Source organism: Dreissena polymorpha, chromosome 1 (assembly GCF_020536995.1).
Source record: "Dreissena polymorpha isolate Duluth1 chromosome 1, UMN_Dpol_1.0, whole genome shotgun sequence".
Lineage (NCBI taxonomy): Eukaryota > Metazoa > Mollusca > Bivalvia > Myida > Dreissenidae > Dreissena > Dreissena polymorpha.
This window is the reverse complement of record NC_068355.1, coordinates 114,102,598-114,120,975: the sequence shown is the minus strand read 5'-3', so window position 1 is coordinate 114,120,975 and position 18,378 is coordinate 114,102,598. Positions and strand designations below refer to the sequence as shown.

Genomic DNA, 18,378 nt, shown 5'->3' with positions numbered 1-18,378 from the left:
ATTTCTGAGGTAAGATAGAAAAACAAAGAGATTTAACACAGGCAAAACAGCAGTCCTCTAACATGTTAATGTTGTCGTAGTCAAAACAGCAGTCCTCTAACATGTTAATGTTGTGGTAGTCAAAACAGCAGTCCTCTAACATGTTAATGTTGTCGTAGTCAAAACAGCAGTCCTCTAACATGTTAATGTTGTCACAGGCAAAACAGCAGTCCTCTAACATGTTAATGTTGTCGCAGTCAGAACAAGACCCTCATCTCTAAGTTAAACCTAGCTTAAGTACTTCTTAGTTCTGCCAGGATCAAGATTATTGTGGTTAATTATTTCTGTAACAATAGCAACCCAAATTTTTGTTAGACAAAAAAAAAGGAAATAAGTTCCATATATTGAAAATGGCCTTCTATCCACCGAAAATTTACTCAATGTAGCTGAAGTATTTGTTCAGTTACCACAGGATTTGTTTCAGAGGGACTGATTGATGGACAGATGTTAAACCTATGGCCCCTTCCAGTAAAACTGGTTGGGTACTAACAATATTGTACCATTTGATATATTTATTTTTATGAGTGGATGACATATTATTGCCGTCTATACTACAGGGTTGCCCCTCCCCCCCCCCCTGATCCTTCGAGCCCTCACTAATTGTACTATTTTATAGTCTTTTTAGTTGCAATTTCTGTTGAACACTATGCAAAATGTTTGTGTTTTGCACATGAAATTAAATGTGCATATTGTTTAAATGGTGAAAAAAAAAAGAAAACCATTCACCTAGCAAACACGTAATCAATATAATATTTGGTTTACAATATGCTTTTGAACCCCCGCAAAAAATATCTAATTGGATTTACAGTGAATCTCAAAATCGACCCTTGTTGGGTGAAAACAGGATTTCCGGAATGATCCGGATAATTGACACCCCTGATACTAATGCAATAGACATATCCCTGTAAAATAGTATATTGACATAAAATTACCTGTATTCTTTTATGGTTTTAGGAAAATGCAGATGTTCTGTTTCTTGTGGCCTGCAGATTTCCTGGTTATGACGGCGAATCTCCAATGCTTCATCCACATACTGAAAACGGAGTATATAAAACCTGCATTACAATACACAAGACATTCCGTGTGAGGGAATGCTTACATCGACTTTTGATGACACTTACAGATATATGAACTCAATAACAAGGTGTATTTGTTACAAATTAAATACTTGATATGCGTAGCAGCATTTATTATGAAATTTACAACGTGAACAATTGTATGTAATAGTTCTGATATTTTAATAGCAAAATATCACTGACACCTACTTGCTTGGCTTCTTCAGGGCTGATGCACGTAGTATGAACTTCTGGATCACTGCAAACAAGAAGGCCAAGGTCTTAAGAAGCTAACCAAGAACTGAAGGAACTGAACTGTACTGAACTGTACAGAGCAACTCATGCCATTTTTGTGCAATAAATGTGGCCCCTGGCCTTGCATTTTACCCAGAACCATTAATGCATTCGGCTGATACATCATTGAAACAAATGTTCTGATCAAGTGTCATGCTGTATGGGCAAAAAATGTGACTTAAGAGAGTTTGCAAGGTTTCACTAAAGCCACATAAGAAAACTGCCCCATCACCTGGCAGCACAAACCAGAACGGTTTCAGCCCAGTTTTCATTAGAAAAAAAAGTTCAAACCAAGCATCATAAAGATTGGAATACAAAGAGTTCTAGAGTGTTATCAAGCATATTATTCAATTTTACCAAGTAACCTAGTTTTCACCTCATTTGACCCAGTTAAAACACGACGCAGATATCATTATGACAAATGTTCTAACAAAGTTTCGTGAAGATTGGAAATAAATGTGGCCAATAGAGTGTCAATAAGGTAATCATAAAAGCTTACCATGACCTAAAATCTACGAGTTGAGCATAAATGATTACACAAAAGAACAAGAGATGTGTTTGTCAGAAACACAATGCCCCCTAATGCGCCGCTTTGAAAAAAAAATTCAATATATCATTGGCAGGTTTAGAAATTATCTCCCTTTAAACGCTTATTACTTCCCTTGGATTGTATTTTTATTTTTGACCTTGAAGGATGACCTTGACCTTTCACCACTCAAAACATGCAGCTCCATGAGATTCACATGCATGCCAAATATCAAGTTGCTATCTTCAATATTGCAAAAGTTATTGCCAATGTTAAAGTTTTCGGACGCACTGACGGACGGACAGACAGTTCAAATGCAATATGCCAGCCTACCGGGATAACAAAATGTCAAGGTAAACTGGGGAAAATGTTATGTGATTTATATTTTATGCAACTCGTTTCCAGTTTTTTTTTATTTCAGTGCAAAATTAACAAGAACTGTAACAAGACAGTGTCTGACTATTCTTGCATGTTGATAGTGTAATGGCGGTCACACAATATAATGACTGTATAAACAAAGTAACTTAACAATAAAGATACATTTAAACCTGTTTGATATGTAATCATTTTCAATACACTTCTTAGAGGCTTATACCAGTCAGAAAAGAATTCCTCTGTATCCTGTTTTAATGTTGGCTCGATTGAGAAAATCCTGTCCCTCAAGGCATAGGCCTTTGTGTACTGAGGCTCCATCTCAAGAGCCCTTCCTATGTAGTACAGGCATTCTGCAATGATTATTTAAATGGTGATAAAACATGCTCAAACACAAAAATGTATTTTATATATTTAAAACAAGAGATGTTTTTGTCAGTAACACAATGCCCCCTAATTCGCCGCTTTGAAATAAAATTTCAATATATTAATTGGCAGGTTTAGAATTATCTCCCTTTTAAAGCTTATTACTTCCCTTGGATTTTGTTTTTTGACTTTTGACCTTGAAGGATGACCTTGACCTTTCACCACTCAAAATGTGCAGCTTCATGAGATACACATGCATGCCAAATATCAAGTTGCTATCTTCAATATTGCAAAAATTATCGAAAACTTTAACCAAGGTTAAAGTTTTGGGTCAGAAAGTCACAGAATGACAGACAAGCCAAAAACAATATGAGCCCCGATCATTGGATCCGGGGGCATAAAAACAACACCTGTCTGTCAGACAATTAACAATTACTGTCCCATGTAAGAACTCTTGACTATCCTTTCACGTTGATAGAATAATAATCGTCTGCAAAATTTCTGTCAGTTATTTTGCATAATGACCACAAGACGTATATGATATTGAATATTTATAGTAGTTTAAAAGTATAAGAACACTTTAAACTGAACATCAATAAATTTAAACAAGAAATGCAACCATGCCAGGAAACTAGATTTTCCACCAGTTAATTTAGTCGAATTTGAAGTTTTGAACCTAACCTTTGAAAGCAAGGCCCGCATCTAAGCTACCTATGCAAACAATTCCAGCACAATACCTTCATTAAAATTCAAAGTATTGAGCAAAAACAAACATTTTCTAGGTCTGCATGAAAGCTACCTTCAAAGAACTCTAAAAACTAACCAATACTAACCTATATATGGCGTTAGACTCACCTGTTTACTAAGCTAAACAGATGTTAAAATCATACAAGAGTTGCACAAAGACTCCTGCATACTAACCTATATAGTTGTTGAGGGCATACAAGAGTGGCATGATCTTGTCGAGGCATGGCCAGTGGCGTGGATTGCACTCAAGACCCTGCTGGAAGGACCGCATGGCCAGCAGGAAGTCCTCCACTGCCAGGGCCGTCAGACCAGTCTTGTACCACACTGTCACCTCCGTACTGTCAATCCTCACAGCCTGGGAGCCAAACAGAATCACTTGCAACAAGTCAGTTCGACATGACCAGTTATTAAAATAGATCATGGCTACCAAGTCTTGTACACAGTTCTTGAAATAGATCATGGCTACCAAGTCTTGTACATAACAGTTGGGTGGATCTAAACAGCTGGTAAGCAGCAAAAAAAGTTGTTACACGCTGTTACATTATTACATGTCAAGATTCTGATTAGCAGCATACCGCATATTAACCTGAACCTAATTTACTGCAGACTGTTCTGATTTTATGCTGTTTGCACATAGCATTTGCACATAATATTCAGCTTGTAAGCTACCAGAAAAAGTTATTACACACTTTTTAACCCTTTCCCTCTCAGATAGGCGCTTAGGCGTGTTTGAGCCCCGAGAAAATAAAATTAGACCTTTATTACTATATACTTTTAAAGGCTTGTTTTACAACTTTTAAATACTGATGAGCAGAAAACAGCATAAAACCTCAACAGACTGCGTGTCATTCACAGGCTGTTCTGGTGTAATACTGTTTTCATATAGCCGTTTTAGTATGATTTCAAGCGGGAAAGGGTTAAACATCAAGGATTGTCAACATAGATCATGGCTACCAATTCTTGCACCATACAGTGCCGTCAATCTTTACAGCCTGTAAGAAAAAAGGGGGAGAATAAGCTGTTTTGAGCAAGTTTAGCATGAACTGTTATCAGAAAAGATAATGTTTAACCCTTTCCCCCATAAGAAGCAAAGTAAAAATGGCTTTTGCAACGAGCATAAAACAAGAACAGCCCTGTTCAGGTTTTATGCTGTTTGCTGCTCATCAGTATCTAAGGGTTGAAAATGAAGCTTTTAAAACTATAATCTAGTAAAGAAGGCCTTTAATTAAATTGTAACTTTTTGAGGGACTACAAATACGTCAAAATACGTATCTAAGTGGTAAAGGGTTAAGAAACATTTGATTACTTGAAATGACATTTGTGGTTATGCTTTCCTATGGTTTATATGTTAACATCCATATCACCATAGTCTTTGTAAAATGAAAAATGTGGTTAATGAAACTCCTAATCTATAACATCAACGACAGAAGAACTGTAGAAGACTATAGAAAATTACATTTACAACAATCGACTGTTTACAGTAACAACCTAAGCATGCAGTGTTTTTGTTCTTTTAAACATTTCAAAAAATAGAGCTTAAGAACTTATGGAAAATCATATTGTTTGACTTAAATAATGAACTTTTTTTTAATTACAACAATTGCATTTAAAATTAAAATACATATAGTAGTATTTGTAACGTTATACATCTTAAGGTTAAACTAATAGTGCTGGATAGATGCACTGAATGTTTAAAATGATAAATAAAGTAAAATTGGAAATCTTTCAATAGGATTATTTTGCAATGATTTAGGTAAATTTCGGCCCCAAAATTGACTGAAAAAAAGCACACTGGCATGCTTTTTGGTACCTCAAGATATGACTCCAACGCTGCCCTGTAGTCTTTCCTTTTGGTTGCCATGGCAGCAAGGTTCTTCTGTATAGAGTAGAGCAGCTGCAGGCCTGGGTGTATGGCCTCGCTGCCTTTCTCCTCAAGCAGGTCCCATGCCTGAGAAGAGATTGGATGTCACACATGAATTAAGTGTCATCCAAGATAAGCCTGTACAGAGGCTAATCAGGTACAAAACTTGGGAAAAATATTTACTGTTTTCCATTGGGAAATTAGAACCAAAAAACACACACTGATAAGCCACATAACTGTCAAACATAATAATCTTCTTTTTTACTTTCAATAGTTAAAAAGTCTTACCTTTTTTGTTGTTACTCAATTAGCATTTTTATTGATATTTCATATCAATTTTCAAGTATGTTTTCATTATGACCAAAAGGACCAAAACTTGATTGGACTATCTGATTATTAAAAATACTAATGTTTCAAAACTGCTAATTGGGACAGCATTTGCTACCTCCACCAAGAAGTCGTGATCAATAAGATCTCTGAAGACATCCTCAGCCTGGTCCGTGTTTCCATGACGTAACAGTTCCAGTGCATGATGGTACAGGGTGAACGCCTCTGCTTCCTAGAGTGTGAAGATGCAAATATCTGAGTTAGGTTTTGGGAAAAAGATATTTAATGCATGTGAGTTAAGTGTTGTCCCATATTAGCCTGTGCAGTCCAAAAGGCTTATCAGGGACGACACTTTCCACTTATATGGAATTTTTCGTTTAAAGAATGTTTACTAAAATCCAGTCTCAGCAGAAAATGTCCCTGAGTAGGCTGAGCAGACTGTCTGTCCAGGCTTATCTTGAAAAACACTTTGCATACATGCAATTAGCCCCTTTTTCTAGTGCAGCGCTCATATATATAAAGGCACTCATGATATATATATATATATATATAAAGAAAGATGTTTTCTTCACAAACAAAATGAGCTTTCAAGAAAACAGGATTTGACAGAATTACAATTCGCAACTGTGATTTTTTTCATCCAAAATTATAGCCTCTTAAAAGCAAAAAGAAAAATTTCTTCCCAAAATATTTTACCAAAATTTCAAAAAAGGAAGCCAAACTTTGGAATGAATTCCAGTGCTTCCAGGGAAAACTGACTTAAGCAAATTTTATACTGTCAATATTTGTCTTTTATTCTGGATCCAGTTTGAAGACATATGGCAACAGTGATAACTTATTCTACACAATGTTCAGTGACTAAAGTCATACACAATATTGCTCAGATCGTGTATACGTGCGCTTGCTTAACTAGAGCTTAACAAACTAACCAACCAATGAATGGACAGATTAACAACCAACCGATTTAGCCACCCCTTTGTCCGTTCCCTGAACTTTGTTTGCTACGCATAAAGACAGGCCTAAGAAAAAACATGTTTGTTTCAGGTTACGGGCTCAAAAAAATGAGGGTCGGTAGGTTGGGAATTTTTTTTTTTACTGTAGGATCTGATATTAACTGGTGACAACAGTGTGAATAAGGTATGCGTCAATAACCCCATGTCACTATCAATCGATAATTTCTGGGGTTTATTGCAGTTTTATGGCTTTGTTTTACCTACAGGTACCACATTAATTGATCCAAACAGTGTTCTTCTCTGTGATAAAACCATGGCAAGTTACGTAAGAGACTGATGATAGCCAACGGGTGTTATCCTCCTGAAACTGTGCTTTTAATGCATTATATTATCAAAACCTTTTTTCGACACGTGAAGCTTTTTAACAATTAACTCAATATTTAATTCATAACAAATATAACACAAGTATAAATGTTCTGTTAAATTCCCAAATGAGAATAATAATTTGTAATCCGAAACACACTTCCGATTGTTTAATGTTAACACGACGTTTACAAATTCTTCCAATATAGTAATCATGTATATTTCCCAACAAAAGAGCACGAAAATTATGCGGCAATGTACAAGGTCAAGGAAAGCATGTGTGTATTGATTTTTTGGTACAAAACTGTTGATTTCGGTTAAAAGTTTCTTTGGTATTTTTTAACACAATTATATGGCGAATAATTTGATATTTCCTCTTAATTAATTTCAAATCAAACACGAAGTTACGTATCTTTTACTTGACGGTCTTTTAGTTGAGTAATTATTGAAACAGTAATTGTACTGTATACTGATTCAAGAGAACATCTGGACGGAACTGGATAATTGTTGGGCATTATGAAAACTCGCATAGCACGTCTACTGAAATATTGTGTAGACTGCTGTCTGCGGTGTAAGGATAAAAGAGATTAACATGTGTGAATGCAGGTTTTTTTTTTACTAAGAAAGTGACGCCGATATTCGGCTTCTTCCCCTACCAGAATTTTTCCCCTAAAAATACAATTTCCCCTCCAAAAATATAATTTTTCACCAAAATATAATATTTTACCCTCAAAGAAATGTTTTTTTTTCTTTTGGGAAGTCGACACTTATCTAATTTGTACCATGTACAAAGATCTCGCTCTCTCTCTCCCGACGAACACTAAAATCTGGGAATACCAGTGATTCTAAATATAGCTCTTAAATTACGTCATGGAAACCGGGCAACTAATCGTATTAATCATGTGACTATTTTACTGGATTCCGGTCTTGCGCGAGAAGGGTGTTTCGTCAATTAATTACCGGAAACCAGTCAAATTTTCATCCGGGTTATGTGAAAGCCAAGTTATAAACGTTAAAACAGAAAAAAGTCTCACAATTGGCGTTCATACACAAACAAAATAAACGTTCGTACTCAGAAAATATTAATTGCGTCGACGCATTTTTTAAGACTGAATCATCAAAAACCGTTGAAACCCAGCAGGATTCGGAAGTACATGTAATCAACATCGAACATTGTGAAAGTGAAAGTACACAATCGGCAGCTGCCGCACCTTTCCCTTCCAATACTGTAGCATGTCTAAATCATCTACCCATTCATCATGAAATTTAAATAACACTATTGACATCGTCCCCCCGCCCCAGTTGAAAACATTTCCCATTATTAGATCTACCCCTGCCACTTTATTTAGGACTTTGACTTTAGTATCATACTTGTTCATGTGTTTAAGAACAAAAGGTCAGAAACATGCCTCTTTTTTTAAAAAAAACCCCCTGAAGCCTGTAGGTGAGTTATAGACATTGAAATTAACAGTTTTTATTTTTTCCCCAAATATGTCTCTTTCGCGCTCTATTTTCCCCTTTTACCCAGCGTCCAGCGTCTTCCCCTTTTTCTAAAAAACCTCTGGAATGCAACTCTGCCGATTTGGTCCATAATTACCGGTAATACATTGTTTTGAATGTCATTATTTTAATCAATTTATTTCCGGTATAAATCGTGACCGAAGAGTGTAAAACGGGATTTAAAAAAAAATTGGCTAAAAAAATTGCAGTTGGGAGTAAACTGACACGGTCGGTCGGGTAAAACATGTTTTTTTCTTAGGCCACATCAATTAATGTTTTGATAATTTGTAAAAAATTTCAAGATGGCATGTTTTATTGGGTCAACAAGTTATGAATCTTAAAACGCAAAATACTATCACTTTATATAATATTGCTATACCCTCTGATTTGCATTGAAAATAACAAACAAGAGGGCCATGATGGCCCTGAATTGCTCACCTGACTAACCAAATACAATCCCAACCCAGATTTCAACAAGATAAATATTCTGACCAAATTTGATAAAGATTGGATGAAAACTGTGACCTCTATTGTCTACACAAGGTTTTTCTATTATTTGACCTAGTGACCTAGTTTTTAACCCCAAGTGATCCAAATACAATGCCAACCCAGATTTCATCAAGATAAACATTCTGACCAAATTTCATAAAGATTTGATGAAAACTGTGACCTCTATTGTCTATACAAGGTTTTTCTATTATTTGACCCAGTGACCTAGTTTTTGACCTAGTGACCTAGTATTGACCTAGTGACCTATTTTTTGACCCCAGATGACCCAAATACAATCCCAACCCAGATTTCATCAAGATAAACATTCTGACCAAATTTCATTGAGATTGGATAAAAACTGTGACCTCTACTGTCTATACAAACAAATTGTTGACGGTTTTTCTATTATTTGACCTAGTGACCTAGTTTTTGACCTCAGATGACCCAAATACAATCCCAACCCAGATTTCATCAAAATAAACATTCTGACCAAATTTCATAAAGATTGGATGAAAACTGTGACCTCTACTGTCTACACAAGGTTTTTCTATTATTTTACCTAGTTTTATACCTAGTGACCCAGTTTTTGACCCAGATGACCCAAATACAATACATTCTATTGTCTACACAAGGTTTTTCTATTATTTGACCTAGTTTTTGACCCCAGATGACCCAAATACAATCCCAACCCAGATTTCATCAAGATAAACATTCTGACCAAATTTCATAAAGATTGGATGAAAACTGTGACCTCTACTGTCTACACAAGGTTTTTCTATTATTTGACCTAGTTTTATACCTAGTGACCTAGTTTTCGACCCAGATGACCCAAATACTTTCCCAACCCAGATTTCATCAAAATAAACATTCTGACCAAATTTCATAAAGATTGGATGAAAACTGCGGCCTCTATTGTCTACACAAGGTTTTTTATTATTTGACCTAGTTTTTGACCTAGTGACCTAGTTTTGACCCCAGATCAGAGCTCCAGATAAGGTTTTGTGAAATTCTTAATGTTACTACCAGATTTTCAAAAGTAATTCTTAACTCTGAAATTTTATTCTTAACGTTACTACTAAGTTTTGGAAAATAATTCTTAACTTTTCTAAATGACCTATAAATAAATAATAATGGTTATTTTAATGCAAAAGATCAAAATAAACATACTAGCAAATTTATTTATACGAGTTCAACAGTGTCTATTCAGTATTATACAAATATATTTTTCAAATACCTTCATATGCCCAAACTGTGCTTAGATTGCATGCCTTCAATTAATTTTTACATATTTCACAATTAAAACGGGTTTCCCCTTCAATCTTTTCAACGATTAGCCACGGTAATTATCCCGTCCACTCATTCAATGTTTTTTGTCTAAGTTTGGACCCGTTGTGTCGCGTTTTTTTTAGCTTTTCCGACTGTGTCGGCAACTGAACATACAACATTGTATAAGATCTTTTCTATAATGTCTTTCTTAACATTCAACTTCGGCTCACTTTGCGTACAATATGTTAAAAGCGTGTTTTTGCACGCTTTGCAGTTTTTTAGGACGCTCTCTGGGCGCTGCCATTGTTTTTTGACAGATAGACTGTACACGCTGATTTTATTGGAAAAAATGCTCTTTGTTAAACAAACCTGATAACCATTCTATATAAGCACCGAAAAGATCTTTAATATGCGAAAAGAACTCAATAAAAATCGTTACGAACCCATGTAAAAATAATATTCGTAACTTGATTTTGTAATTCGTAATGGTACGACAAGATTTTAAAATAAATACGTAACGGACTTTCGTAATAACGAAAATACGACCCTTATCTGGAGCTCTGCCCCAGATGATCCAAATACAATCCCAACCCAGATTTCATCAAGAAAAACATTCTGACCAAATTTCAAAATTGGATGAGAACTGTGACCTCTACTGTCTACACAAACAAATTGTTGACGGACGGACGCACACACAACGGACGCCGGACATCACACGGTCACTTAAGCTCACCATGTCACTTCGTGACAAGTAAGCTAAAAACAACCTAACCTTTGCCTCCTTGGTTGCTTCACGCAACGGCTGACTCTTTTCACTGCTTACACTGTCATTCAGAGCAGCAATCCGCAGCTAACAAATAAATTCAAAAAGGTAATATAGCTGAGTAGTCCTTTTTATGGGTAAAATTTGGGTTACAAAAAAATAATAGATATGCAACTTGCAAGTCACCGCTAAAAGCACCCGTCTGTTGTTGTTTGTTTTCCACAAAATAATAGAAAAGTCATACTTTAATTTGAAGATCATAAGTATTTTTGTATTTTTGCCAGACATGATTTCTGTACAATACTGCAAACCATAAACGATTTAAATGTTTTCGAAAGCTTGTTTGTCCACCTAACAAAAAAAAATGCGGTTTATCATATAATTTCGCGAGTCATTTAATTATATTATTTAAGATTAATAAAGCATGTACTAAATAATTTCAAAAAGCCATATGAATCTTACCATTGCTTATATTTGTTCTTATTTGTTAAACAAAAAAGATGGCAGCATTCTTTTCAAGCAGCACAGTTTCTAAACTATGCTTTTTTTAGTTTATGTTGATTCCGCGAAACTTGAACATTTAGCCACAAGATAATACAGTAAGAAAAAGAACGGCGTCCCGACACACGGCGTCAAACTAAATGTCATCCATAGCAGGCTTATTGAAAAAGTTAAGATTCTTGCGACCAATTAAATTAATTACCCAATCATATCTTTGTTTTTAAATAATTGTCATGTTGAGTAAAACGATCATTTTACTTTTTATTAATTTGTTTTCTTGCGGTTTAAAAATATAACAAACATAGGGGTGGACTTCCGGGTGTGTCTGTCAAAATTTCCCGCGATTCGTCATACAATTTGGTAATTATTTATATGCTTGCGCAATGCATTAATTTACGGGTCTATCAATTAATGATGCTTTAAGATTAGACCATATTTTGAAATAGTTTCATAGGCGTGTCATTTCTTAACTATCGCTCTTTTTTTATACTTCCTTTGTGCTGCGTGCGTTTTGAATAAATTATCAAATAAATTAGTTGTTATAATCCAACTCTCAGCTGTTGACCCAGCCGGTTGATGGAAACTGCAACTGGTGACGCTTATTTTGTTATGTCAACTATGTTGCCCTGAATCCTGGCGGCACTTTAATAAGTAAAATAAGCAACATAAACTATGTCTGGCATAAATGAAACAGAAACATATTATATGGTAGTTTCTTGTTGAGTCATGGGTTCTTTTTGAGTCGTGGTTATAGAGACCGCGTGAAATTACATGATAGAATGTTCCCACATTATTCAGATTTTATGTAAAAAAGTTTTGACCTGGTCAACATCATTTTGCTGATCAAAAATGCGGCAATAACAGGTCAATATTGTTATTCATCAGAGCACTTATCAACTATTTCCTCTAATACATTGTTCATATAGTGTTCCTTAGTAACACCAAAAATGATTTATGAGTATTTTTCATACTTAATCATTTGTTGACATTTTTTCACAAGAAATTAACCTCCCTTGCAATGTCAGTTTCAAGGCTAATTATAGTATACAAATCTTGAATTTGAGCACAGGTGGTTAGCGTGTGGCTATGCTATTAATTAGTGAAAACATCATTTTGAATGATAAATAATCATATTATAACAAAAAATTAACTTTTCTGAAAAAAAAATTTTCACTATCAAATATATAATTTATATAACAAGGTATGCAACTCAAAATCAGCCCAAAACGGGGTGCATCGCTTTGAACAGCCATATCTTCATCAATTTTGCAGCGATTTTCACGATCTCGGTCTTATTCAACGCAGAAATGAATTTCCTTTCTGGAAATGTATATGTCTTGCAATATTTTTACAAATGCTGGGTCAACTTTTAAGAAATAACACGATACACAACACGCATTACCCAGTTGACAGTGATCATGTATTCTTTATGAATGAAATCTCCAGATGTAAAGACACACCTCCGCATTGGACCAATGAAATCACTCGTATGTTTAAAATGTCAGTTAGTTGAAATGTATGTAAACAAAGGTTTCAAACGGCGCTGGACAGTTAGTCTTGATGCAGAATGTTACGACAAGAACGGTAATAATGTTTTTTCATACGTTTTATTGAATTATGGTATCGAACTACATGAACTTTATAGGGAAGTTGCCCTTTACTCCGTGAAGATTTCAGTCTTAAAGACAGCATGATCACTGTCAACTGGGTCATGCGTGTTGTGTATCGTGTTATTTCTTAAAAGTTGACCCAGCATTTGTAAAAATATTGCAAGACATATACATTTCCAGAAAGGAAATTCATTTCTGCGTTGAATAAGACCGAAATCGTGAAAATCGCTGCAAAATTGATAAAGATATGGCTGTTCAAAGCGATGCACCCCGTTTTGGGCTGATTTTGAGTTGCATACCTTGTTATATATATATTTGATAGTGAAATATTTTTTTTCAGAAAAGTTAATTTTTCGTTATAATATGATTATTTATCATTCAAAATGATGTTTTCACTAATTAATATCATAGCCACACGCTAACCACCTGTGAATTTGAGTAGCTTATCAGAATGCACGGCTCAATAAGAAACCTATTTTGAAGATGTCGGTTTGACACCATCAACACAATCAATTATTAATTATTATTACAGATAATTAACATTTGAAAAAAGCAACAAATATAAAGACCAAAGATTAATAATTATATAATTTATAATATTGTGGTTATCTCCGCCGTCTGTCTGTCCGTCTGTCCGTCCGTCCTGGCCACTATATTATCTCCTACACTATTAGCACTAGAACCTTGAAACTAACACACATGGTAGCTATGAGCATATGTGCGACGGTGCACTATTCGGAATTTTGATATGACCCCTGGGTCAAAAGTTATGGGGGTTGGGGTGGGGCCGGGTCAGAGATTTGTACTCATTTTTTTTAGGTTATTTTACTATAATTTCTTCATTTCTACACCGATTGTCATCAAATTGATACTGAACCTCTCTTATGACAATACGGTCAATCTCAACTATTCATGGCCCCATTACCAACCCTGGGGCGCCCCGCCCACATAGGCCACGCCCACCCAAAATTGCCTTTTACTATAATTTCTTCATTTCTACACCGATTCACTTCAAATTGATACTGAACCTCTCTTATGGCAATGCGATCAATCTCAGCTATGCATGGCCCCATTACCAACCCTGGGGCGCCCCGCCCACATAGGCAACGCCCACTCAAAATTGCCTTTTACCAAAATTTCTTCATTTCTACACCGATTCACTTCAAATTAATACTGAACCTCTTTTATGACAATAAAGTCAATCTCAACTATGCATGGCCCCATTACCAACCCTGGAGCGCCCAGCCCACATAGGCCACGCCCACCCAAAATTGCCTTTTACTATAATTTCTTCATTAGTACACGGATTTACTTCAAATTGATACTGAACCTCTCTCATGACAATACGGTCAATCTCAACTATGTATGGCCCCATTACCAACCCTGGGGCACCCTGCCCACATAGGCCACGCCCACTTAAAATTGCCTTTTACTATAATTTCTTCATTTCTACACCGATTCACTTCTAATTGATACTGAACTTCTCTTATGACAATACGGTCAATCTCAACTATGCATGGCCCCATTACCAACCCTTGGGCGCCCCTGGGTCAAACATGCGGCTTGGGGATACGCGTCGGCCACTGCCACGCCATTTCTAGTTATGTTTATAATAATTCATACTCATATAGTCATATATTTATAAAATATTTGTGATGTAACAAGTTAATGAAAATAATCCATGACTTAACAAGCATATAGCATAAATATATTAATATTATGTTGCAACATTGTTTGATAAACTGAATGAAATTAAATAAAAATACCTGGTCAGAGAAACATTTCTCTATTATAACTTTTGAGCAATGTTTGACAGTGAATTACCTGAGTTTGGACAGAGGTGCACGTTGCACTGAAATTTGGATAAAGGTTGCTTATATGCAGAGCTAGCTTGTAAGTTCTTTTAGGGACATTCTGGTAAAGGTACAGGTCTCAACATTAACCAAAAAACCAGTACTTAGAAAATCTACTTGCCCTGAACGTAAAGCCACTTGCCCAAACATGAAATATCACATTTACTGTGAACCTCATATTTTTTAATAAAGATCAAAATGATACACCACAAAACCTTTTTTATTTTTGCACATTTAACAAAATGATCACAGCAATTAAAGTCTAAATTAAATGCTCTTTGTTCTTTTTTGCACTTGCCTGGGCGGGCAACTAGATTATAAAATCACTTGCCCGGACCCAACTTTTACTTGCCAGGGGCAATAGGACAACCATTAATGTTGAGCCCTGAGGTATAGGTAACTGTTAATGAAATGCTTACTTAAAATAAAACAAAATAGTGGCATACACGTCTGCAACACCAACATATCGTGGACCGGTATATCAGGCTGTCCAATATATCGCACTTCGGCTATGGGTCCCAAAAATCCGACGAGCATGATTACTTAACGACATGTTTTAATCTTAGAATTCGCTAACTTAAGCAAAAAAAAACGGTTCTTGCTAGTATTTCCACCCTATATTTCACGTCTTACTATGGCACGCAGTGAAGTGTGAAAACAGTCGATTAGTGACAGTGTTGTTTGCATGCTGCCGGGGTTGTTTTAAACACTTAAGAAATAGCCAATTAGTGTCACTGCATAGGTTATAATGGCAGTTAACTGGTATATAAATCGTTAAAATTCGCAACTGGTCATTCTTTGAATATGTGCATATGAACACCATGTAAATAAACATGTACATATGCTTTATCAAACAATTAAACAAATTGTCTTGTCAGCTGTAAATTTTTGTTCAAACTGCATATTCTTCTTGCGTGATATCGCGGTATGTCGTATTTTACGGTAAGAATTCTTCTTTTAAGCTGATTCGCGAGCGATCGTACCTGAAAATAAAAAATATAATTGACTTTTTATGACAAAACTTATACAGAAACATATGTAGTTATGAAAATGTTCAATGAAGAATTGGTTTGCAATTATAATGATACAAATATGTAGCAGCGCCGTACATAAAATGAAGATTGATGAAGTTTGACAAATCAACCGTGATACGATTAAGTTAGACATTTCTGGAGTTATATCACCCGCCGGATATATCGTAATCGCGATCTTTGTTCCCCACCAACTGTGATATATCGACATTGCAGTGTACTAGGATAAAGGTTTTCAGTCCTGTTCAATTTTCCGTAGGTATTTAACTGAAAAAGATTTGATTTAACCAAAATGCGATTGAACAAAGTATTCAATTTTACTAAATAAGTGTTGGGTCTCTTCTGTAAATAACCAATAAACTTTTGATGAAATGTTATGTATATATATGTGCATTCATGACTTTTCATATCAAGAAGATGTCACACCTTACTCAAGTCAGTTATTGGTTTAGCAGTACAGCTAAATATCAATGGAGTGGTTACAATAACATTATGCCTGTAAATAAACACTTATTAATATATGATATTAAAATGAGCCGATACCAACAAAATAAACACTTATTAATAAATGGTATTAAAATGAGCCGATACCAAAATTGTACCAGTACTGTTACCATAAAGATGGGATGTACGAAAAATGCGCTATTGTAATCCATTCTGTATTTCCCTTGACAATTCTTTATCTCATACTTGAACTTAACATTCTGGGCACATTGTCTGTCTGTACTGAGCCCTGATTCTGATGAGTGGCTGTAAATCTAGTGATCATTTTGAAGTCTGCATTGTTGTGTGTTGTCCAGTTTCCAAATCGGTCAATGTAAGTCAGGCTGTTTTTTTATGGAAAGAAAAGACCGCAAATATTATTTATCACTAGAAATGTTGCACATGTTGAGTATTCAGCTGATATGTTCCATGTTGCAATTATAGATTATACATGCATAATATCCGTTCAAATAAAAAATGTTCGATATTTAATGTTTCGATTTTCAACAATGTTAATGTTTAAGGTGGAGACATGTCAAATGTTCATCTTGTGCATTGTCCAATTAAAACTGTTCAATGAAGAAAAAATTAAATGTTCACAGGGGTTTTTCAGCACTGTCTGCGCCTCCGGAAAACGGAGGCACTCCCAAAGCAAACGGATTGGCTCGATCCCAAACCGAAATTATAAAAAAAAATCCCAATTTCCAAAAAAAAAAAAAAAAATTTTTTTTTTTTTTTAAGAATGAAGTGTCTTATATTTTGTATGAATAACCAGTGTTTGTTTTGGTCAAAAATATCTGCTATAAGGTTTTTACTGTTCAGTTCTTATCTCAGAGTGTAACTGTAACTGAAAACAAAACTGCAGACTACTTAAATTAAAGTTGAACATGCCCAATATTGCATCTGTATATATAAAGAAGACAAAATAACAAATAGAAACAAATTTATTTGTTAAACCGCTGAATTATTTAAGCATGATAAATTCACGTTTTTTTCCAAAGGAGCCGTTTCATCAAAGCAAAAATTTCCAAAATGGCCAATTTTGTCGATAAAACATTACCAATTTGGTCAGACTCCTTTTCCCAAAATAGGCAGAAAAACCCCTGGTTCAAAATGTAAAATATACATTTATTTTATTTTTTTTATTGCATCCACAACACACAAACTTTGTCACAACTCTTACGCTTCTTTACAAAGGTGAATTCTAAAGTATACAAATTTGCAACAGTAACTTAAACAAACTGCTGATTTCCACTGTGAGCATGTAAACACGTCTTGATTAGTCATCGCGTATCTTTACATCTTGCAATGTTACAAGTTGACATTTGCATAGTTGGAAAGTCTGCATGAAATCTACAAGCGGTTGAAGCGTCAAAATTATTTTTCGTCTTAGCCGTTCGTGGTCATTTTTCGTCACGAGGTACATGTGCAATCTTTCCCAACAAAATGGTACATAGTTTACGAAAATCGACCGCCATTTAGGCACTTAATGGCTTAAAAATGTTGATGTAGGTGATTTTCCTGTGTCAAGAGATACCTAGATTGTATATGTATATTATATCAGAAATTGTTTTTGGTCAAAATTATGAAAAATGTTGTTTTATGACATATTGATAGTGTTATATAAAGTGACTTTGCCACGCGCCCAACACCTGTGGCTACTATTAATGACAATTTGCACCCTAACACTGGTTGACTTGAAAATGCGTTGTAAAATGTTGAATTGTGATTCGTCAACTTGTATTCTGTACAATTGTATAGTGTACACTTGTTAGATGCTGACTTGTAGCAGATTACTAAAACTGATCGTACAACTTAGAAAATATTCAACATGCTAATGTAGTTTGTCATCAACTTACTTTCAGATGGATCTATTATCTTTTATTTATTATTATGATTACAATATTAGGTACATGAAGATGTAGACTATATATGCATTTTCAGATCTGTAGTTTAAGAAGTTACATGTTTTTTTTTAA

The 18,378-nt window shown here is 35.0% G+C and overlaps 2 protein-coding genes and 1 long non-coding RNA gene across 4 annotated transcripts in view; 2 read left to right on the top strand and 1 right to left on the bottom strand.

The window, feature by feature from the left end:
- Positions 1-11,509, bottom strand: part of LOC127845162 (calcineurin-binding protein cabin-1-like) — a 125,293-nt gene extending 113,784 nt beyond the window's left edge. For both annotated transcript variants that reach the window (XM_052375923.1, XM_052375932.1), the window contains exons 1-8: positions 11,384-11,509; positions 10,931-11,008; positions 5,706-5,819; positions 5,210-5,347; positions 3,574-3,754; positions 2,510-2,639; positions 1,305-1,353; positions 972-1,072 (exon numbers count right to left, since the gene is read on the bottom strand). In XM_052375923.1, the coding sequence (XP_052231883.1) occupies positions 972-1,072; positions 1,305-1,353; positions 2,510-2,639; positions 3,574-3,754; positions 5,210-5,347; positions 5,706-5,819; positions 10,931-11,008; positions 11,384-11,386 (794 nt within the window). In that variant the 5' untranslated portion in view covers positions 11,387-11,509. The remainder of the gene's footprint in view (positions 1-971; positions 1,073-1,304; positions 1,354-2,509; positions 2,640-3,573; positions 3,755-5,209; positions 5,348-5,705; positions 5,820-10,930; positions 11,009-11,383) is intronic.
- LOC127845581 (uncharacterized) overlaps positions 1-18,378 on the top strand; it is a 478,937-nt gene that overhangs the window by 124,072 nt on the left and 336,487 nt on the right. The window lies entirely within an intron of this gene.
- The window catches only part of LOC127845225 (uncharacterized), a 155,722-nt gene continuing 149,032 nt past the window's right edge, over positions 11,689-18,378 (top strand). Inside the window, 1 exon segment of the mRNA XM_052376031.1 lies at positions 11,689-11,782. The gene's annotated coding sequence lies outside the window, so the exon portion shown is untranslated.